The sequence below is a fragment of the Pristiophorus japonicus genome, chromosome 24 (assembly GCF_044704955.1).
Source record: "Pristiophorus japonicus isolate sPriJap1 chromosome 24, sPriJap1.hap1, whole genome shotgun sequence".
Lineage (NCBI taxonomy): Eukaryota > Metazoa > Chordata > Chondrichthyes > Pristiophoridae > Pristiophorus > Pristiophorus japonicus.
This window is the reverse complement of record NC_092000.1, coordinates 29,667,020-29,690,770: the sequence shown is the minus strand read 5'-3', so window position 1 is coordinate 29,690,770 and position 23,751 is coordinate 29,667,020. Positions and strand designations below refer to the sequence as shown.

Below are 23,751 nucleotides of genomic sequence, written 5' to 3'. Positions count from 1 at the left end.
ACTGGGTAGCACTCTTGCCTCTGACTCAGAAGGTTGTGGATTCAAGTCTCACTCCAGGGACTTGAGCACATAATCCAGGCTGACACTCCCAGTGCAGTGCTGAGGGAGTGCTGCACTGTTGGAGGTGTCATCTTTCGAACGAGATGTTAAACCGAGGTCCTGTCTGCCATCTTAGCTGGGATGTAAAAGATCCCACGGCACTAGCGTTGCATCTGAATGATGGCATCTCTGACAGTGCAACTCTCCCTCAGTACTGCACTGAGTGCCAGCCTAAATTTTGTGCTCAAGTCTCTGGAATGGGACTTGAACCCATGATCATCTGACTCAGAGGTGAGAGTGCTGCCCACTGAGCCATGGCTGACACCCATAGAGCTCAAAAGGATCAATAGATGAAAGTTGACTAGAGTGGGGACCATAGTGTTGCTAAAGTAGTGAGAGAAACAAGGCTGAGATGGAGGGAGAGAGGTAGGAGACTGCCGGTGAGAGAGCAGGCACTTTTTGTAATGTATTTGCTTCATAGGAACACACTGCTAATAAGAACTAGTTGGTTTATCACATGGCTCCGGTTGGGGTGGAATGTAGAATGTTTTAGTATTAGGGGTATCGCAGTTGTGTGGGGCGGACTGATTGAGCTGGGTGCTCTTTACCTTTCCGCCATTGTTCATTTTTCATATGTAACCTTCAGGGCTGCTGACTGAGGGCCGAGCGGCTCTTTGTCGGCCAGCGCGGACATGATGGGCCGGGATGGCCTCCTTCTGCGCTGTAATTTTCTATGTTTCTATGTTATTAGCAAAAGGTTTAACAATCACACTACACATTACCAGTTCATCCACCAGGCTCACAACCCCCCTGCCTCATCGTGGAACCCCCAAACCCAACTAGCTGGGGTTTTATTGAGTCTTGTGAACATCACGTGACTGGCTAAGCCACTCCCAACTCAACAGCTCCACAAACCCTGTGAGCATCCTCACAGGTACATACATTACATCCACCCAGGCTCTTCCCTGTACCTTGCCTAGGATTGTGAGAGAGGTGCTAGGTAATCCCTCTACATAGAATCATAGAATGGTTACAGCACTGAAGGAGGCCATTCGACCCGTCGAGCCCATGTGGCTCTCTGCAAGAGCACCTGAGCTAGTCCCACTCCCCCGCCCTTTCCCCCTAGCCCTGCACATTATTTTCTCTCAGGTACTTATCCAACTTCCTTTTGAAAGCCATGGTTGAGTCGGCCTCCACCAGCCATTCAGGTGATTATAACCACTCGCTGCGAAAAAAGTTTTTATCTCAGGCCGCCTTTGGTTCTTTTGCCAATCACCTTAAATCTGTGTCCTCCGGTTCTTGACCCTTCCGCCAATGGGAACAGTTTCTCTCTATCTCCTCTTTCCAGACGCTTCATGTTTTTGAACACCTCTATCATATTGGAGTCATTTTTGAGTCCTGGACGGACTTTAGCTTTGTCGATAATTCGCATGAAGTTAGAGAAGAGCCAGGAGCAGCAGCAAGATATTTGAATAATTCACAGGTCAGAGGGGTGTTGCACAGCCATCATCGAGCTGTCAGATATTCAGGAGCAAGCGGAGCTACCACCCAGAAAAGGGAGTGAAGGCTTCTCGAGGTGATAGGGCACAGGGAGCTGTCCATGTTATTTATTGCTGGAGTTATTCAAAAAAATACTCCCCTGAAACAGAGTGACCTCAGTGACACATCACCATGAGAAATGGAAGCTTTAGGGATCTTCAAGTCTTGTGTGCTTTGTTTGACTGAACACGAGTAAAATCTTCAGAGAAAGAAAGAAGCAGTTTTTCACAGTTCTGCATTAGAGGTACAGGCTGAGTCTGGTCAGGCTGCCAGTCTCTTAAAATACCTGTCGACTTTTGGTCAACTCACATAAAACTCAGCAAGAAGGGAGAAAGACAGAACTTGCATTTCTATAGCGCCTTGCACAATCACCGGGCATCCCAAAGCGCTTTACAACCAACGAAGTACCTTTTGAAGTGTGGTCGCTGTTTTACTGCAGGGAACACGGCAACTGATTTGCACAAAACAAGCTCCCGTAAACAGCAATGTGATCATTGTAATGTATGCACCTGTGATTGTAGATCTGTTACCATTTCTGCAATCTAGAGGAGTCCGTGCTCCATGTCTATGTTATGTGCGAGGTTGCAACCCCTCTTCCACTATTTGAAGGGGCTGCTCCTCAAATTCTGGTTGCACTTCAGTCCCATGCTCCAGATCTTAGGGCACCCTGTGTGGAGGGGAGTGGGCAGGTCGGAAGGACTCCTTGTCGGACTGCTCCTGGGCATGCCCAAGGTGGTCAACTGGTCCAGGCAGCGGGCGGTCGAGGGGGTCGTTCAGCCCGATTGCCAGCCTCTCTTCCGCGATTACACTCGAACCAGGGTGTCCCTTGCAGCCTTCCACGAGAGGTGGGCACCAGAGGGATTGTAGTGCATCAACACCCCCGGCACCCAAATTTTGATTTGATTTATGTTCCTGGTTGAAAGTGAATTGGTTTAATTGTCGGTTTTAATGCCACCCATTAATAAGGGAGCACTTGATTTATCGTCCTACACAAAATAGTTGTAGATCTGTTGCATTGGGATTGGCTTAGCCAGTCACGTGATGTTCACAAGACTCAATAATACTCCAATGTCGTGTATGTACTTTTGGGATCACTAGCTACTAGATGGCGTCACTGTTGGAGGCCATTGGGCTGCACGCACGTATGTGCAGGCCAAGTATAAAAGGCCAGCCATTTTGTATATTAGTCACTTTGGGCCTTAATAAGGCAGAGCCAACTCTTGGAGTTATACTGTACTCAGTCAACAGTTTTTGCATACACAACATCCAGTCTGTTGGGTCTAGGTCATCCATGATGAGGTATGCAGTTGTGAGCCTGGTGGATGAACGGGTAATGTGTAGTTTGAGTGTTAAACCTTTTAATAAACCAACTCGTTCTTAATAGCAATGTGTTGCTATGAGCTGCTTTGCTGCTCCCGAAATTGGGTTGCTGCTTTTGGTTCAGAAATGCCCTGCGCTTGCGGCATATTAGCTCCCGGATCTCATGGTCGTTCTCGTCAAACCAGTCTTGGTGTTTCCTGGTTGAGTGATTGAGCGTCTCGTCGCAGATGCCGGTTATGGTGGCCTGGAGGGCAGACCAGGCGCTGTGGGCACTCCGCGTCTCAGGACCATCGAGGGTCGCCAGGTTTGTAGTGAGGCGCTGGCTGTATAGAGCATTCTTAACTCGGTCTTTGAGTGCCCCATTGATTTTTCTGCGCCATTGTTTCTGTTGCCGTCGTTATTTTATATTAATGTTAATGGCGTTGATGTCACCAGGGGGGATCAGCTTGTCATCCGTAGGGACTCGGGACAGGGAATGTTCGAGGCTGGACTAGAATTCCTCTTTGGTCTCATCTGTTGTGTTGGGCGTACACGCTGATGACTGTGGCGCACTGGTTCTGGGCTAAAGTGAGTCGGAGAGTCACTAGACGTTCACTTATCCTGCAGGGGGAGTCTCTTAGGCGGCCGACCAGCTCATTCTTGATGGTGAAGCCAACTCCATGGAGGCGCCATTCTTCTTCCTCTGGTTTACCTTTTCAGAAGAAGATGTAGCCCCACCTTGTTCTTTGAGCTGGCCTTCCCCTGCCCGCCGGGTCTCACTTAGGGCAGCGATGTCAATGTCAAAGCGTCTGAGTTCCCGGGCAAAGATAGCTGTGCGGCATTCCGGTCTGTCACTGTTGGTGTTGTCCATGAGGGTCCTGATGTTCCAGGTCCCAAACTTCATTTTGAAGAGTGGAAGATGCCTGTGTGTGAGTTCTTTTAATGTGGGGTGGCCGTTGCACACCGCCTACCACATGGGCTTAGCAGAGAAAGGTCTTGGTCCAGTGGCAAGGGGGTCTGAGACGACAGGAGACCAGGCTCTGCTGTTTGGGCCTAGTTGCCCACGGTGGGATGTGAGCCATAAGCGCAGCACTGAGCAGCGCCTTCAGGAGAGGTGGTGGAAGATCTGAGATGTGATGAGGGGAGGGGCCCTGCTCCATTTTAGCTTCTCGAGGAGGCGTGGGAGAAGACAGAGTGGCCGCCGCCATTACCCATCCACGTGCCCACCGCCATTACCCGCACCACATACACACCACCATTACCCACACTACATGTCTGCAGTCATTACCTGCGCCACGTGCCCCGCGCCATGTGCCTGCCGCCATTACCCGCATCACGTGCCCGACAGGGGCTTCGCCGCGGCTTCTCCAGCTGCTTTCGCCTCCGCAGGTTGGGCCACAGGCCGAAAGGATTCTGGGGTCGTTGCTGCGGCCGGCTCAGAGTTGGCCGACGGGACTCCCGGGCCAGCGTTGGACCAGCCGAAGGGACTCCGGAGGATGCCGCCGGATCAGGAGAACAGAATTCAGAGGGAGGAAAGAGTTCAAACCTGGATTTGTTCCAAATCCTCAGAGTCCGGAGAGGGAGCGAGTTCCAGGTGCAGTGGAGAAGTCCACAAGCAACCAGGAAACCACAACCTATTCAGCTGTTCTAACTACAGGATTTAAATTTTTGTTGTTGGTGAATTATTTTACCCGTGGATTTTTTTAACGTGGGGTGGCTATTGCACAAGGGCTTGACAGATTTAGGTCTTGGTCCAGTGGCAAGGATTAACCAAGATGACTGGAGACCAGCTCTGCTGCACGGACCTAGTGTGCACACATATCACAGTGTGGGCTGGCCCTTGCTGCCCCTGGGCCCCTGGCCCCGAACTCACGCCTCTCTTGGGCCCCGATCATGTCCCTCTACAATCCTTCGCCCTGACCTCGCTGCTCCTGCTGTACCTGCCCACGCTCCAATCACCGACCTGGACCTCGATGACGTCACTCTTCGCTGCCGTCGCCCTCCTGCACCAGCTCGCGCTGTTCCTTGCCGTGGTACTCTGCCACGCTGCTCCCCAAGGCCGCTCGCAGCCTCTTTTATGGCCCCGACCTGCCGCTGGTGTTCTCACGCAGAACTTTGATAGACCACATTGAGCACAGTTCTGGCCTCCATATTATAAAAAGGATATCAAGGCACTGGAGAAGGTGAAAAAAACACTTACAAGGATGATACCAGAGCTGAGAGCTTATACCTGTCAGGAAAGATTGAACAGGCTGGAGCTTTTTTCTCTAGAAAAGAGAAGGCTGAGGGGTGAGCCGATAGGATTGTACAGTCACCTGAGAACTCATTTTTAGAGTGGAAGCAAGTCTTTCTCGATTCCGAGGGACTGTCCATGATGATGTTGCTATGAATTCTTAAGCAAAGAACCCATGAAGCAAATACATTACAATACTAACCAGATAATCTGTTTTAGTGATGTTGATTGAGGGATAAATATTGACTAGGACACCGGGGAGAATTCCCCTTCTCTACTTCGAAATAGTGCCGTGGGATCTTTTACACCCACCTAAGAGAGTTTAACATCTCATCCAAAAGACGGGCACCTCCGACAGTGCAGCACTGGAGTGTCAGCCTGGATTATGTGTTCAAGTGGGCAATAAAAGGTAAATATTAGATCTCCACTCCTAATCACTATCCAGTAACCGAAATTCTTCAAGGAAATGATCAAGGATACAGCCAAAGGCAACAAAGTAAATATTTTAGAATTGGGGTTAAAAAGCATTGGATAAAGTGTCACAAAGGAGTCTTGGGGTAAAAGTTACAATATATATATATATGGTACAACTCTCAATAAAGTGAGGAACAGCGAGGTTGCAAATAAAAATACTGGATGACCCGCCCATTTCCGGTTTTAACGGAGGGCGATTGGGGGGGAGCAATCCGCTCTAAGGAGGCGGGTCGCTCCTTACAATATTTGAGGGAGGTTGCATGCCTCCATTTTGATGTCACTCCGGCAGGTCGCGCTTCTGAGCCTCAGGAAAGTTGACAGCTGAAGGTGTCCGCTTCATCAGCCCTTGCAGGGGGAGCAGGAGTTCCTCTCCCCGGCCCAACATGCTTAGCTGTAAACCCACCCCTGCAATCTCTCCAACTCCCCCTCCTGCAATCCCACCGAACCCCGCTCCCGCAATCTCTCCCACCCTCCCCTGCAATATCTCCCAACCCGCATCCTGCAATCCCTCTCTCCACCCCCCCCCCTCCACCCGCAATCCCCCCCCCCCCCGCACAATCTCTCCCGCCCCCCCTGCAATATCTCCCAACCCGCATCCTGCAATCCCTCTTCTCCCTCCCCCTCCCGGCAATCTCTCCAACCTCCCCCCCACAATCTCTCCCACCCCCCCTGCAATATCTCCCAACCCCCACAATCTCTCCCACCCCCCCCCGCAATATTTCCCAACCCACATCCTGCAATCCCTCTCCCCCCGCCCCCCCCCCCCGCCGTCTCCCGCAATCCCTCCCCCTCCCGGCAATCTCTCCAACCTCCCCCCCACAATCTCTCCCACCCCCCCCCACAATCTCTCCCACTCCCCCACAATCTCTCCCAACACCCCACAATCTCTCCCACCCCCCCCACAATCTCTCCCACACCCCCCACAATCTCTCCCACCTCCCACAATCTCTCCGAACCCCCCCCACACTCTCTCCGAACCCCCCCACACTCTCTCCGAACCCCCCCAAACTCTCTCCGAACCCCCCCACACTCTTCCCCCCCCCCCACAATCTCTCCCACCCCTCCCCCACAATCTCTTTCCCCCCCCCCCCCACAATCTCTCCCACCCCCCCCCCCCACACTCTCTCCGACCCCACCCACAATCGGGTCCTCTCCTCAAATATGGCAGGGCCTCCAGGAGACCCGAAATTCCAGGTCTTATCCCCAGTGTCCTGGCCAATATTTATCCCTCAATCAACATCACTAAAACAGATTATCGGGTCATTATCTCTTTGCTGTTTGTGGGAGCTTGCTGTGCGCAAATTGGCTGCCGCGTTTCCTACATTACAACAGTCACTGCACTCCAAAAGTACTTCATTGGTTGTAATGCACTTTGGGATGCCCAGGAGTCGTGAAAGGCGCTATATAAATGTAAGTCTTTTTTTTACTTGGGTGGGACACTCCAGTACAGTATTGAGGGAGTGCTGCACGACCGTCGGATGAGACAGTCGGATCAGCTGTATGTACAAGATCCCGTGGCTGTATTCGAATAAGAGCAGGGGAGGTGTTTACTGTTGTCCTGCCCAACATTTCTCCCTCAACCAATCTGCTCATTCATTCGCTGTGCGTGAATCTTGCTATGCGTGATTTGGCTGGCATGTTTGCCCACCTGTTCAATTTCCGTCGATTACAGCCCTGTGAAGCGCCTCAGGGCATTTTTCCTCATTAAAGGTGCGCGTTGTTGCTCGAAGCGCATTAGGACATCATAAAAACTGTGAGGGAGAAATCGGGGTCATTTGCGCCACGCGTTAGCACTCCCGACTTTGCGACCGGGTGCGGCATTGACATTGGCTCCTGCTAAATTCAGCGGGAGCTGAGCGGCGGCCCTATGGCGCTGCGCCCCCGATCTCCTGGCCGGGTGATCATGACATTATCGCCGCGCGCATCGCCCAGTTGGCATCCCGCACCCTAAATTGGGTTTCACCTTCTGTAGCTGCGCCAGGCAAAAACAGCGACAGTTTCGGGGGACGAGGACCCGGGCGGCCAGTCGCTCGCGGGGCGAAATTTAACGGGGAGGTGACCGACTGCTACGGAAAAAAAAAATCTCCTGTTTTCTTTTCCGCTCCAGTGTGGCTTTGGCTGATCGCGCGGCACCCCCGCTCCCCGGGGCCCGGGGTAGGTGGGTTCCCAATATGCAGAGTTTGCCGCTTGGGCCCTTGCCTTTAATTCAGGGAAGAGCCCCCGTACGTGGCAGTGCTATGCGGCCCAGTGCGTTGCGCTACTGAACCGTGTGCTCCCGCTCCCGCCCCAGGAAGGAAGTGGAGCACTTGATTTAGGGCTCCGCCTCCTTTTGGGGACGGTGACCCCAATTTATCACCAGGGGCGAGACTTCTGAGCCTCTATAAATAGACATACCGTTCTTGGGGTCAATGTAACAGGGCATTTCGCCATCTCTCTGTGTGCTTCCTTACAGTGAAAAGTGACGACGAGGACAGTGAACAACCTGGGCAGACCCCAGGCAAGGGTGGTGACGAGGGCAAGGACCACAAGAGGTCCAAGCGCCCACGGACGATACTCACCACCCAGCAGAGACGGGCCTTCAAGGCTTCCTTTGAGGTGTCGTCCAAACCCTGCAGGAAGGTATGAGCGAGGGCGGAAGGGCACTGAGGCACATTAAGGTGCCACCCTAACGGAGGGGGAGATGTTCCTGGGTCTGTACCCAGGCAGCAGCCAGCCTGGGGTGGCTGCCGCACAATCCCAGCCGCCCAATTTTCCGATATCCACCATGCCCAGGTGCCGACCCCAGGAGAATCACCTCTGGAATCTTTCTAAGGAAGTCCACGGACTTTAAAGCCGAACTGTGTGATCGTCAAGGCGGGGCAGAGTGTCGGCAAGGTCTAGAGGAAGATGGATATGGACGGTTTGACCTGGGGGGGGTGGTGGCAGGCCGATTTTGAAACTGCACAGATGGGCTGCTGTGACATTTTGCAGCCTTGTGCGTTGCCAAGTGATATCAGCATCTGTACTGGACCCATGCTGTGCTCAGCGGTCTAATTAGTTTCTCCTTCATCTTTCCTGTTGCCGCGTCTTTTTTTAAATTTTATTCTCCTCATTTTATTTTCTGCTGCGGGTGTTTCAGTGGGAGCTGAGCATTCGGTGAAATAGTTCTGCTCGGGTGCCTGGCCGGGCACTGATTGTTTCCTTTCCCTAGGGTGGACTTTGCCCTCATTGAGGGGAAATTATTGTGCTGGTTCAGCCATGTGTCCGACTCTTTTGGAGTCACTGAATCAAGCTCCTGAGAAGTTTACACTGTTAGAATTTCTCGATAGAGAGGCACCCTCTCCCCCTATCGAGACACCCCCAGGGATTAGGTGCAATGCTTAGGGATTCCCCCAAGTGTGTTCTCAAGACTGCTACTGGAGTTTAACCAGATCAAACATAGGAACAGTAGGAGGCCATTCAGCCCCTCATGGCTGATCTGCGAGCTGGCGTAAAGGGAGGCGATGTACTAGTTTTACGGCACAAAAGCGGGATCCTCGCCAACTTTAGTGCGTGGCCGGGAGCACTCCGAGAGAGGCCTTGGGAGGGAAAAAAGAAATTCACAAAAACATTCAAAAAACATTGCCAAACACCCTTACCACACAAATCGCTGCAAAAATAAAATCTGGACCTTACCTTTTTTGCAGTTTTTCCAACTTACCCCGGCCGGCAGAGCTGTGTTTTCCCCGGCGGTCACTGCGGGGCGTGTTTTGCGGCGTATTGGTCGGGTGAATTGACAAAACTTCTGCCAGTGTCGCAATGCGAGCCGTTGCATACCCGGTTCAGCTCTCCCCGGAGGTGCTTCTAAGCACCGCCCCAAAAACCGAGCCGAGGATCGCGCCCGGACGCAAAACAGCTGACCGCCCCATTTTTCGCCGCAGAGGATCAAAACCCAGCGAAAACCCGGTCGCAAACGACCCAAAAGTCTTTGGTTGACAGAAAGCAATCAATCTCCAGTTTAAAATTAACAATTGACCCAGCATCAATTGCTGTTTGCGGGAGAGAGTTCCAAACTTCTACCACACTTTGTGTGTAGAAGTGTTTCCTTATTTCACTCCTGAAAGGCCTGGCTCTAATTTTTTGACAATGCCCCCAAATCCCAGAATTCCCAACCAGTAGAAATAGTTTCACTCTATCTGCCCTATCAGTTCCCCTTAATATTCTGAAAACTTCTAAAAGCTAGGAAATGTAACCCTAATTTGTGTAATCTCTCCTTGTAACTTAACCCTTGAAGTCCAGATATCATTCTGGTAAACCTATGCTGCATTTCCTCCTTCCTGATGTGTGGAGCCCAGAACTGCTCACAGTGCTCCAGGTGTGATCTAACCAGCTGCAGCATAACTTCTACCCCCTTGTATTCTAGTCCTCTAGATATAAAGGCCAGCATTCCATCAGCTTTTTTGATTATTTTCTGTTTCTGTTCGTGGCATTTTAATGATCGATGTACCTGGACCCAGTAGTCTCTTTGGACCGCCACTGATTTTAGCTTTTCACCATTTAGATAGTACCCTGTTCTATTCTTTTTAGGTCCAAAGTGGATGACCTCACATCTGCCAATGTTGAAATCCATTTGCCATAGTTTTGCCTATCCTGTCGATATCCCATTGTAATTTTGTGCTTCCATCTACAGAAGAGGAATCCCGGTGTCCCAGTGACATGTCCCGTTAGTGAGCTAGGCTGGTTGGCGAGTCATTGTCAGGGCCTTGGGTCACTGTGGCCTGGGAGAGGCGTCATTATTCCGCCCTTGTTGTCCAGTGCCAAGCACCTCCAGATCAAGTACACCCTGACAGTGGCAGACTAAAGTTACCTCTGGCCGCCCTAAATAACATGCCTCTGGCCCAACCTCAGAGCATCCTCTTGACCTGGAACTGACATCTTCAGGTTCTTTATGACAGAGATCGGGGCTGATTTTGCTGTGGGCCCACGCTTAATAGAAATTGGGTTTCGACTGTCCCAAGGGGGTTGACTTATGAGGAAAGGTTGAGTAGGTTGGGCCTCTACACATTGGAATTCAGAAGAATGAGAGGTGATCTTATCAAAACGTATAAGATTATGAGGGGGCTTGACAAGGTGGATGCAGAGAGGATGTTTCCATTGATGGGGAAGACTAGAACTAGGGGCATAATCTTAAAATAAAGGGCCGCCCATTTAAAACTGAGATGAGGAGGAATTTCTTCTCTCGGAGGGTTGTGGATCTGTGGAATTCACTGCCTCAGAGAGCTGTGGAAGCTGGGACCTTGAATAAATTTAAGACAGAAATAGACAGCGTCTTAACCGATAAGAGATTAAGGGGTTATGGGGAACGGGCATGGAAGTGGACCTGAGTCCATTATCGGATCAGCCATGATCGTATTGAATGGAAAGCAGGCTCGAGGGGCCAGATGGCCTACTCCTGCTCCTATTTCTTATGATCTTCTGTTCTAAGCTCTTTTCAAGTAGGGCCCTTGCATCCAACAGACAGAGGAGACTGTTCTAAAACACCCCTTGGACAATGCACAGTGGGATTGAAGATGCCGAATTTGCCTTACACCCTGGCACCAACTACTTCACTGATAGTTAGCAGCTCCAGACTCGGTCACTTACTGACATGGAGCTGAGTCGTTCAGGGCTGTTCAGGAGTGAAGTCTTGTTGGCAAAATTAGCAAATTAAAGCCCATGGGATTACAGGGACAGTGGTAGCATGGCTTCAAATTTACCTAAGGGACAGAAAGCAGAGAGTAATGGTGAATTGGTGTTTTTCAGACTGGAGGGAAGTAGACAGTGCTATTCACAGGGGTCAATATTAAGACCACTGCTCTTTTTGATATATATTAATGACTGGGACTGGATGTACAGGGTATAATTTCAAAGTTTGCAGATGATACGAACCTCGGAAATGTAGTAACAATGAGGATAGTAACAGGAGGACATGGGGAAAGGGGCAGACACGTGGCAGATGAAATTTAACACAGAGAAGTGTGAAGTGATACACTTTGGTAGGAAAAATGAGGAGATATGAACTAAATGGTACAAGTTTAAAGGGGGTGCAGGAACACAGAGACCTGGGGGTGTATGTACACAGATCTTTGAAGGTGGCAGGACAGGTTAAAAAGGTTGTTAAAAAGGCATGTGTGATGAGGCATAGAGTACAAAAACAAGGATGTTATGCTAAACTTTTATAAATTACTGGTTAAGCCTTAGCTGGAGTACTGTGTTCAATTCTGGGCACCGCACTTTAGGATGTCAAGGCCTTAGAGAGGGTGCAGAGGAGATTTACCAGAATAATATCAGGGTTGAGGGACTTCAGTTATGTGGAGAGACTGGAGAAGCTGGGATTGTTCTCCTTAGAGCAGAGAAGGTTAAGAGATTTGATAGAAGTGTTCAAAATCATGAATGGTTTTACTAGAGCAAATAAAGTGAAACTGTTTCCAGAAGTGTCATTAACTGGAGGACTCAGATTTAAGGTGATTGGCCAGAGGTGACATGAGGAAACATTGCTTTACACAGCAGGTGGTGGATGGTTCAGGTGCTAGTGGCCGATCAAGCGGGCTGCTTTGTCCTGGATGGTGTCAAGCTTCTTGAGCGTTGTTGCAGCTGCAGCCATCCAGGAAAGTGGAGAGTATTTCGTCGCACTCCTGAGGCTCACACGTCAAGAACAGCCACTTGGGTGAGGTACCGGACAGCAGCTGGAGCCCAGCAGAGAGACAGCACCTTCAGGGGAAGGGGGAGGGGGGGATGATTAGGGGATGATGTGGAGCGATTCTCAGTAGCAGTTCCCTTGATTCTTTCGGAATTGTCTTGTTCCAGGTCAGGGAGACACTCGCTGCAGAGACTGGCCTCACTGTCCGGGTTGTCCAAGTCTGGTTTCAAAACCAAAGAGCCAAGGTGAGAGTCCCTTTTCCAATATGTCATTTTACCCACCACCGCCCCCACTATTTGTTTAATTTTCGCCGCACAGCCCTTCCACTGCCGCTCTCTACCAATGCTATCTTTCTCCAGCACAGAGAGTTAAATGTGGCCTCAATGCCCAGTGGCTCAGCGAGCAGCTCTCTCGTCTCTGAGTCAGTAGGTTGTGGGTTCCAATCCCACTCCAGGGACTTGAGCATATAAATTTAGGCTCTCACTCCCAGTGCAGTGCTGAGGGTGCACTGCACTGTCGGAGGTGCCGTCTTTCGGATGAGACGTTAAACCGAGGCCCTGTCTGCTCCCTCAGGTGGCACTATTTCGAAGAAGTGCAGAGGAGTTTGCCCCAGTATCCTGACCAATATTTTATCCCTCAACCAACATCACTAAAACAAAACGGATTATCTGGACATTTATCTCATTGCGGTTTGCGGGAGCTTGCTGTGTGAAAATTGGCTGCCGTGTTTCCCACATTACAATAGTGTCTACACTTAAAAAGAACTTAATTGGCTGTAAAGTGCTTTGGGACGTCCTGAGGTTGTGAAAGGCGCTATATAAATGCAAAACTTGGTATTAATGGGCCGGTAACCTCCTCAAAATGGGGTGGGTGATCTCTCCGCTCTGTTGATACCCGCTCGTTAATCGCCGTTTCAGGCAATAGGCCCCTTCAACGTGGGACCCTGTGACGTAAATGGACCCCGTTGCCGGTTTGAGTTGGCACTGCCCTGCTGTCACTCCGACCCGTTCCACAGGCGATGGAACCGAAAAGGCAAGTGTTGAATTATTCTGTGGGCTTCAGGAGCCCCCACCCTCCTCGATCGTGGCACCCCCGACCCCCTAATCCATGTCGTTGGTGGCCGTCTAGGCCCGATCCTTAGGCCTCAGCCCTGCACCGGAACTTCTGGTTGGCTCCGTGCAGCTCAGCTGCCAAATTTAAGTGAGGTCGGGGCCTCAAACTCGCAGAGGCCTCGCAAAGTCGAAATTAACCCCCTTTCTATGTCTTTCTGCTCAAAGAAATCCCGAGTTCAAAATTTATCAAAGACCAGTATTATAACGCGAAGGGAAAGCCCAATGCTCTCTGGTTTGAAGCATGAAAGTTGCGATTGAGAAAACAATGTGTTTCCTTTGTTGTACTTTGAAACCTCCAGATGAAGAAACTTGCTCGAAGGCAACAGCAGCAGCAGCAGCAGGAACAAGAGCAACTGAACTGCCAGCACTTGGGGACTCGACACAGCTCGAATCGAGGAGCCAGGCAGAGCAACGAAGACAGTGAAGGTGAGAAAATGGGCTGTTGGGATTAAGGAGTTATGGGGAGCGGGCAGGGAAGTGGAGCTGAGTCCATGATCGGATCAGCTATGATCGTATTAAATGGCGGAGTAGGCTCGAGGGCCGTATGGCCTACTCCTCCTATTTCTTATGTTCTTATGTTGGTGCCAGCAGCAAACAGGGAGAGAGGAGGTAAATGGAGACGAATTGCAGAGGGTACAAAGGGTACAAATTGCTAGAATGGTATCAGGGATGCGGGACTTCAGTTATGTGGTGTGACTGGAGAAACTGAGATTGTTCTCCTTTGAGCAGAGAACATTAAGGCGAGATCTAATAGAACTGTTCAAAAAGGTTTTGATAGAGTAGAAACTATTTCTACTGACAGAAGATTCAATATCAAAACTCACAGATTTAAGATAATTGGCAAAAGGACCTGAGAAATGAACATTTATGCGGCGAGTTGTTATGATTTGGAATACACTGCCTGAAAGGGCGCTGGAAGCAGATTCAACGGTAACTTTTAAAAGGGAATTGGATAAATACTCAAAGAAAAAAATTGCAGGGCTATGGGAAAAGAGCGGAGGAGTGGGACTAATTGGATCGTTCTACCAAAGAGCCGGTAGATGCACAATGGGCCAAATGGCCTCCTTCTGTGCAGTAAAATTCTATGCTCGTATAAGATCCAGATTCATTGTATGGAAACACCATCCGTATGAGGAACTCAGCAGAGGAGCAGCCTTGTTACAGCATTACAACAGTGACTACACTCTGAAAGTTGATTGGTTGTAAAAGTGCTTTGAGACGTCGGGTCTTTTTTTCTTTCTTTCAGCCTGTCTCAGTGTCCATATGCCTTACTCCAGGCACAGTCAAGGTGAAACAGTCTTAGCCAGTTTTTGAAATGCTGGCACGAGGCAGATGTCTCCCCCAGGCATTGCAAGCCATGCCCATTTGGACATTCTGGGGTTGAACTCAGCCAAGGCCAGCAATGCAGAACCAGCTCATGGTGCATTGGCCGTGAAGTCAACAGAAAAGCAAATGGGGTGAGGTGCAAAACAGTCCGACGATTCGTTTCGGCACTACCATCGATTTCACCCCCTCTGTCTCAATAAGGGACTATCAAGCTGTGATGGAGTCAATCCACTTCTGGGTGCCACTGGGCGGGCCTCCCACTTTTAGAGAAAGGTTCCAGTTATCCTCCCTCCACACCTGGAGGCTCGTGCTGGAAAATGAGGCCACTGATGATGGCATCTTTTGGTACCTTATCCGATTTCCTCGTCTGTGACAATCGGCGACGTTCGTTAATCCTGGGAGCATGAGAGTCGACCCTGACCCTGTCCTCCTCTGACGTGCTCACTCTTGCACTTTCCGGCACAGGTCACTGAATGCCAACCAGAACTGGACATCCCAGTCGAAGAGGATGTGACCAATTGTAGCTCCTCTACTGACCTCTGGCTAAGGAGCGAACATACCAATATCGGGACAGTGCTGCACAGGAAACGACACTCTGGTCCATCCAGCCTGTCCACAGACCTTGTGCATCACAATAGATACACTCGCCACCCCAACCCGAAACCATGTGATCTCCTGGGAGAAGCGAAAAAACATAAAAACTCAGACCAATTTGAGAAAAAAAATCTGGACCACCTCCTAACATCTAACCCAGATCTGGCCACATACAACTTCAAATTGTGACTCCAGATCATCCCTAACCTATTTAGTTGGAGCAAATTGTCTACTCGAATGCAATCAATTAGCTAACTCAGCTAAAAGCAGGAACTGAACCTGAGACCTTCCTCGTCTGTGCGTAGCTCAATGATGCGCCCGACACGGAGCAGAGCCTGGTTAAGTGTGGCGTGTCCTGCTCCATAGACAGCCATGCTTCACTGATTTACGCAGTCTATGGGAGAAGTCAAGGTTATCGCTTCAGTCACACTAGGTAACTATTGCTTCAGCAATGGAGTGTCCACTTCAGGGGCTCAAATTTCCCCAGGAGTTGCCCCGCTTTATTTGGAGCAAGTAGCTTTTTTTGGAGTAACTTAAAAATCGCAAATTTCCCCATTTAACTTGCTCCAGGGTACGTCAGTTAGTTAGATTTTTTTTTATAGTTTAGTTTTTTTTCTCCAAAAGGGGGCATTACATGCCACTTACGCCTGCTTTGGCCATAGAAGCAAATTTGGCCATCTAAAAGTTACTCCAAACTAACTTAGGCCAGTGTATGTGGCCACTTTTGTAGGCACAGAAAAACCTTACCTACATTTAAGAAATCAGCGCAGGTAGCCAGAGATAGGGGCGGGGGAGGTGAGTTAGAGGATTCTAAAGCACTAAACACCTTCACAACATCACAACATCTTCACAACATTATCAAAAATAAATGAAAGATAAATCAGCTACCGAAAATAGAGCAGTCCTTCCTTGCCGACTGCAGAACGCACCGGTAAGCCCTTCGGCCAGGGCTAGGGGCGGCAGGCACACATGACTGTAGGGGCGAGGGATGTTTATTTTTTACAGTTGTTTCTAAATGTTGTGTGGTGCTGATGAAACATGATTCAGTTTTAATGCAAAATATCTTTTATTGGAAAGTTTACAATGCACTTCAATAACAACAACAGCAAAGAAAGGCTGTTGGGGGCCCGGCTTGGGTCTCAACAGAGACTGGTGCAGGGATTGCAGTGGAAGTGGCATTTGATTGTCTGGGCTGTGTGCCCTTAGTGCTGCAGCTAGCTCCCTCATGGCCTCTATCATCAGTTGCACTCTCTCTGATATGCCCGCCCTTAGTTCCCATCTCGGAGCTGATATTTATCCCGACAGTGCCGCTACCTCATCATGCATCCCACTGACGGTGGCCACGAGTGATCGGGTAAGGGCATTGGTCTCCTCACCCAATGACATAACATGATGAACATCTGATGAAAGCTGCACCTCAGGAGAGCCTGGTCGGCTTCTCCTTCCCCTCGCCATGGGCACCCCTCCAGTGCGAGACGCAGGCTGGGATGGTGGGGCCCTGGGTGTTCCAACGGGTGTTCCAACCTGTATTCCACCACTGGGACCTGCAACCTCGGAAGGTGTGAAACCATGTAATGTCGTAGCAGAGCTCATGGAGGTGTCTGGCAAAGTGATGCCCTGTACTAGGGACTGATCCATAATCACGATCAGCATTCTTCCATGAACACATATCCATGCACCCCTCCTTCCCCCACCCGCCTTTGTCTGGAGCGCACGCATCTGGATCTTCTTGTGGATCTTCAGGATGTTCAAGATTGTCGTCTTGTTCTGCAAAATACAACAGAACAGTCAAATGGTTAGCAGCACAAGAGGGGACAGGATGGGTGGCATGAGTAGTCTCACGCATGGCAGGCCAGTCAGCAGGTTGATTTGAAGGGCGATGATGCATTTTTATGACTGACCCTCGCCCTCGTGTGTGGGTCCAGCTTGTGCAGAGCTGATTCTTTTTCTGGTGTTGCGACTCAGCAAGGTAGTGACCCTCTGTTCCAGGGGTGTTGGTGCAGATTTGGCGGACCTCCTCCTGCTCTAGTTCTTGCCCTGTGGGCCAATTTCTTCTGCAAAGATGAAAATATAACTTTTGACACACGCTGCGCTTCTGATGGGTGGGAAATATACAGATGGTCACAGTTACAATTGCAATTCAATTTAAAAATGAAGCTGTTACTTACACTCACTATTTGACCAACGTCCTGCCATTTCTTTTTATACTGGCTTCCAGATCTTGCGGTATTCACCCCTGTGAAGTATTCTTCTGTAACTAGGTTCCAGCGTCTCCTCATTTCTTTGGGTGGCACTTTTGTGGGACCACTCTTACTGATATCCAGCTCCTGCCATCTGTCCTCAATGACAGTGACTAGTTTCTCCACTTCCTCATGCAAGAAATTCTTCGCTCTTGTGTCATTGGTGTATTGGATTTACACTCAGGTAATCTTGAAAACACACAGTCCTGACCTTGCATGCACCTATGCAGCACTCCTTTCCACTCCCTCAGCCACCCAAAAAATCACTAATCACACTTTACCTTGAAATATGGCCTGTTGCCAATGCTGCTGAGGCATTGAGGATGCTCTCCCTTTAAATGGTCGATTGCCAAGGTTGCTAACCCATTGCGCATCTGCGCACGCTTTAACGCTCATTGCGCATGCTCAAACGGTCATGCGTCTCCCTGCCGGCACTCGAGGACACACTGGGCCCAAGCCCTGCCCCCCTGCCGGCTGTGCTGAGCAAGCGCGGCCCAAGTTCCGCCCCCCGCAGGTTTTGCAGCGCCACGCCATGGGACCACAACGATCCAGGAGCGATCAAATTAGGGAGGTCATTTTTCAGCGCGCTTTTCCCCCCACAAAGTCGGCGTATCACGGGTAAGTAAGCCGTTCTAAGCAGCTGGGGAAATTTGGGCCCCAAGGCTGGTCAAGTGGAAGTCTACCTGGTTTCTCAATCAGGTAGGACCCTCTCCCACGTCACTCTGGCTGTTGGAGAGTGGTGGTGGGGGTGGGGGGGGGGGGTGTTTGGGGGAAGGCCTTATCCAGCTCTTTCTTGGTATCCATTTTTGAGTCATTTCGGGGATCTGAGAAGAGTGAAATGGGACAGAATGGCCTGCTGTGACAATAGCCCTTAAAGGAGCATTATCAGAATTATCTTTGGTCAGCCACCCGCTTGGAGTGTAACTGGGTGTAGCCAAAGTCTCCCCTCAATTTCGACCCATTACTGCCCCCAACCTGACCTCTCACAATACTGCCACTGTTGTAAGTGGTAACATAGAGGTATCTCTGGGTAGATACCTCATTGAGAAGGCCACCTTGGTTGATACATCTGAAACTTTGTGAAACTTTACCTGAATATTAATTTTTGCTGTTTGATGCTCCGAAGCATTTCTAAAGGCTTTTCCTGACAGTTACAGTAAGTACTGGAGCGAAATGGTTTTTCCATGGAGGAAGAGGAAATGGAAGACTAAACTACAGGAATATAGAAAGAGGCATCACCGAAGACATTGGTTTCCAACATTTAGATACCCTATCCAACAGGGATTATAGACCTCGAAGGTCTTGTTTAGAACTCTGTACCATCAGTGCCTCACAAGGCTGCCCTTCCCCACCCCTGGAGGATTTTGCGGAGTTATGCCAACTGCTGGTTGAAGATCTGCAGCCCAGTTCCACCAGGAGAACAACATTGTCTGCAGCAGTTAGTAATGCATTTTTTTGCCACTGGATCTTTCCAGGCAGCCTCAGGTGACCTTTGTCAGATTAATCAGGCAGCAGCACATCACTGTATAAAGAAAAGAAAAAGAAAGACGTACTCATATAGAGCCTTTCACAACCACCGGATGTCCTAAAGCGCTTGACAGCAATAAAGTACTTTTTGAAGTGTAGTCACTGTTGTAATGTAGGAAACGCAGATGCCAATTTGCAGACAGCAAGCGCCCACAAAAATCAATATGATAACCAGATAATCTTTTTTGGTGATGTTGATTGAGGGGTAAATATTGGCCCAGGACACTGGGGAGAACTCCCCTGCTCTTCTTCGAAATAATGCCATAGGTTCTTTTATGTCCACCTGAGAGAGAAGATGGTTTAATGTCTTATCTGAAAGTTGGTACCTCCGACAGTGCTGCACTCCCTCAGCACTGGAATGTCAGCCTAAATTTATGTGCTCCAGTCCCTGGAGTGGGACTTGAACCCACAACCTTCTGACTCAGAGGCGAGTGCGCTGCCCACTGAGCCACAGCTGACACTGAAGAAGGTCACTGAATCTCTCTTCGGGCAAGTCTGATTATTACCTTCTCCAGTGAACCTGTGGAACAAGGAGAGCGAACAGTCCACATAAGAAGATTGTCAGGGTTCCCACAAGAGCAATTGATCGAGCTCAAGAGGAATTGAAAACCCTGTGTGGTAACCTGCACAGTTTCTTAAACAGGAAAGGGTGTCATTCAATTAACAAATAGTTAATGAGCAATACCACTCAGGAAATCTTACATGTTATTGCCCACTACCCATCTTAGCCGTCATGATGCTTTAATCGTGCACTAATCCACCATACCAGCAATGATGACTCAAGACTAATCAATGATCAAGGCTATCCCCTGCAGCCATGGCTCAGACTCATAGATAGAATCATAGGGCTATAACCTCCACTTTTGTGCCTGTCGCCCAAAAATGGGTGATATTTCCGGCGCGGGTGGTAAAAAAGGGTTTTCAGATCGCCGGCTTCTTGCCTATTCTCAAACCATCTATTCTCCATTTTTTTAAATGGGCGTTACTGTGAGTGATCTGAAATGGGTGTTAACGTTCAATTTTTTTGACCTTCTGCCGTAAAGTGTCGCCGTCCTTAGCAATGGCATGGCAACGCTTGATTCCTGCGATTCAGGAGGTCAAGGGTCATCATGACATGTGCAGAAAAGTAGACAGAGAGAGAAGGAGTTCAGAGTTCAGAAAGCATGTGTGGCTGCGGTGTGTGCTTGTCTGGCTGTTGTGGGAGGCATCGAGGGAGATTCACCAGCAGCAAAGGGCCTACTAAGCACCAAGAACATAGTTGGCACTGAGTTTAAGATGTAATAAGATATAACATAACATGGAAGGGATGGAGGAGGACGTGGAGTAGTAGCCAGGAACACTGGTGGCACAGGGCTCCCAGTGGTCCCGGAGCACGGCACTGCACGCCAAGGTGCCGTACCTCCATTGCCAACCACACATGAGAGCTAGCAACAGCATCTTGCTTCTGGCTCGGAGCACGTTCCCACCTCTGGCTCATTCTCTCCCAAGTAGAGTTTCGGCCCTAGCCCCCCACCCCAATGAAGCATCACCTGAGGAGCTCCTCAGCCAAGCGGCTTGGTATCGGGAGGGGAAGTGGCAGAGGTGGCGGAAACATAGAAACATAGAAAATAGGTGCAGGAGTAGGTCATTCAGCCCTTCGAGCCTACACCACCATTCGATAAGATCATGGCTGATCATTCCCTCAGTACCCCATTCCTGCTTTCTCTCCAGACCCCCTGATCCCCTTAGCTGTAAGGGCCATATCTAACTCCCTCTTGAATATATCCAGTGAATTGGGATCAACAACTCTCTGTGGCAGGGAATTCCACAGGTTAACAACTCTCTGAATGAAGAAGTTTCTCCTCATCTCAGTCCTAAATGGCCTACCTCTTATCCTAAACCTGTGTCCCTTGGTTCTGGACTTCCCCAACATCGGGAACAATCGACCCGCATCTAACCTGTCCCGTCCCGTCAGAATCTTATATGTTTCTATGAGATCCCCTCTCATCCTTCTAAACTCCAATGTATAAAGGCCCAGTTGATCCAGTCTCTCCTCATATGTCAGTCCAACCATCCCAGGAATCAGTCTGGTGAACCTTTGCTGCACTCCCTCAATAGCAAGAACATCCTTCCTCAGATTAGGAGACCAAAACTGATCACAATATTCCAGGTGAGGCCTCACCAAGGCTCAGTACAACTGCAGTAAGACCTCCCTGCTCCTATACTCAAATCTCCTAGCTATGAAGGCCACATAACATTTGTCGCCTTCACCGCATGCTGTACCTGCATGCCAACTTTCAATGACTGATGAACCATGACACCCAGGTCTCGTTGCACCTCCCCTTTTCCTAATCTGCCACTGTTGAGATAATATTCTGTCTTCGCGTTTTTTGCCCCCAAAGTGGATAACCTCACATTTATCCACATTATACTGCATCTGCGATGCATTTATCCACTCACCTAACCTGTCTAAGTCACCCTGTAACCTCTTAGCGTCCCCCTCACAGCTCACAGCGCCACCCAGTTTAGTGTCATCTGCAAACTTGGAGATATTACACTCAATTCCTTCATCCAAATCATTGATGTATATTGTCAAGAGCTGGGGTCCCAGCACTGAGCCCTGCGGCACTCCACTAGTCACTGCCTGCCATTCTGAAAAGGACCCATTTATCCCGACTCTCTGCTTCCTGTCTGCCAACCAGTTCACTATCTACGTCAGTATATTACCCCCAATACCATGCGCTTTGATTTTGCACACCAATCTCTTATGCGGGACCTTGTCAAAAGCCTTTTGAAAGTCCAAATACACCACATCCACTGGTTCTCCCTTGTCCACTCTACGAGTTATATCCTCAAAAAATTCCAGAAGACTCGTCCAGCATGATTTCCCTTTCATAAATCCATGCTGACTTGGACCGATCCTGTCACTACTTTCCAAATGCGCTGCTATTTCATCCTTAATGATTGATTCCAACATTTTCCCCACTACTGATGTCAATTACCCGTTTTCTCTCTCCCTCCTTTTAAAAAAAAAGTGATGTTACATTAGCTACCCTCCAGTCCATAGGAACTGATCCAGAGTTGATAGACTGTTGGAAAATGATCACCAATGCATCCACTATTTCTAGGGCCACTTCCTTAAGTACTCTGGGACGCAGACTATCAGGCCCCGGGGATTTATTGGCCTTCAATCCCATCAATTTCCCGAACACAATGTCCTGCTTTATAAGGATATCTTTCAATTCCTCCTTCTCACTAGACCCACTGTCCCCTAGTACATTCGGAAGATTATTTGTGTCTTCCTTCGTGAAGACAGAACCGAAGTATTTGTTCAATTGGTCTGCCATTTCTTTGTTCCCCATTATAAATTCACCTGAATCTGACTGCAAGGGACCTACGTTTGTCTTCACTAATCTTTTTCTCTTCACATATTTAGAGAAGCTTTTGCAGTCAGTTTTTATGTTCCCTGCAAGCTTCCTCTCGTACTCTATTTTCCCCCTCTTAATTAAACCCTTAGTCCTCCTCTGTTGAATTCTAAATTTCTCCCTGTCCTCAGGTTTGTTGCTTTTTCTAGCCAATTTATAAGCCTCTTCCTTGGTTTTAACACTATCCTTAATTTCCCTTGTTAGCCACGGTTGAGCCACCTTCCCCATTTTATTTTTACTCCAGACAGGGATGCCCAATTGCTGAAGTTCATCCATGTGATCTTTAAATGTTTGCCATTGCTTATCCACCGTCAACCCTTTAAGCATCCTTTGCCAGTCGATTCTAGCCAATTCACGCCTCGTACCATCGAAGTTACCTTTCCTTAAATTCAGGACCCTAGTTTCCAAATTAACTTTGTCACTCTCCGTCTTAATAAAGAATTCTATCATATTATGGTTACTCTTCCCCAAGGGGCCTCGCACAACAAGATTGTTAATTAGTCCATTCTCATTACACATCACCCAGTCTAGGATGGCCAGCTCTCTAGTTGGTTCCTCGAAATATTGGTCTAGAAAACCATCCCTAATACACTCCAGGAAATCCTCCTCCACTGCATTGCTACCAGTTTGGTTAGGCCAATCAATATGTAGATTAAAGTCGCCCATGATAACTGCTGTACCTTTATTGCACACATCCCTTATTTCTTGTTTGATGCTGTCCCCAACCTCACTAATACTGTTTGGTGGTCTGTACATAACTCCCACTAGCGTTTTCTGCCCTTTGGTATTCCGCAGCTCCACCCATACCGATTCCACATCGTCCCTCCTTACTATTGCATTAATTTCCTCTTTAACCAGCAATGCCACCCCGCCTCCTTTTGCTCTCTGTCTATCCTTCCTAAATGTTGAATACCGCTGGATGTTGAGTTCCCAGCCTTGGTCACCCTGGAGCCATGTCTCCGTGATACCAATTACATCATATCCATTAACTGCTATCTGCGCAGTTAATTTGTCCACCTTATTCCAAATACTCCTCGCATTGAGGTACAGAGCCTTCAGGCTTGTCTTTTTAACACACTTTGCCCCTTTAGAATTTTGCTGTAATGTGGCCCTTTTTGTTTATTGCCTTGGGTTTCTCTGCCCTCCACTTTTACTATTCTCCTTTCTATTTTTTGCTTCTGCCTCCATTTTATTTCCCTCTGTCTCCCTGCATTGGTTCCTATCCCCCTGCCATGTTAGTTTAACTCTTCCCCAACAGCACTCGCAAACACTCTCCCTCGGACATTGGTTCCGGTCCTGCCCAGGTGCAGACCGTCTGGTTTGTACT

General features: G+C 49.1%; 1 protein-coding gene across 1 annotated transcript in view; it reads left to right on the top strand.

The window, feature by feature from the left end:
* The window catches only part of lmx1al (LIM homeobox transcription factor 1, alpha-like), a 345,874-nt gene that overhangs the window by 310,615 nt on the left and 11,508 nt on the right, over nt 1-23,751 (top strand). Inside the window, exons 4-6 of the mRNA XM_070867079.1 lie at nt 8,037-8,203; nt 12,389-12,466; nt 13,633-13,759. Of these exons, the coding sequence (XP_070723180.1) occupies nt 8,037-8,203; nt 12,389-12,466; nt 13,633-13,759 (372 nt within the window). The remainder of the gene's footprint in view (nt 1-8,036; nt 8,204-12,388; nt 12,467-13,632; nt 13,760-23,751) is intronic.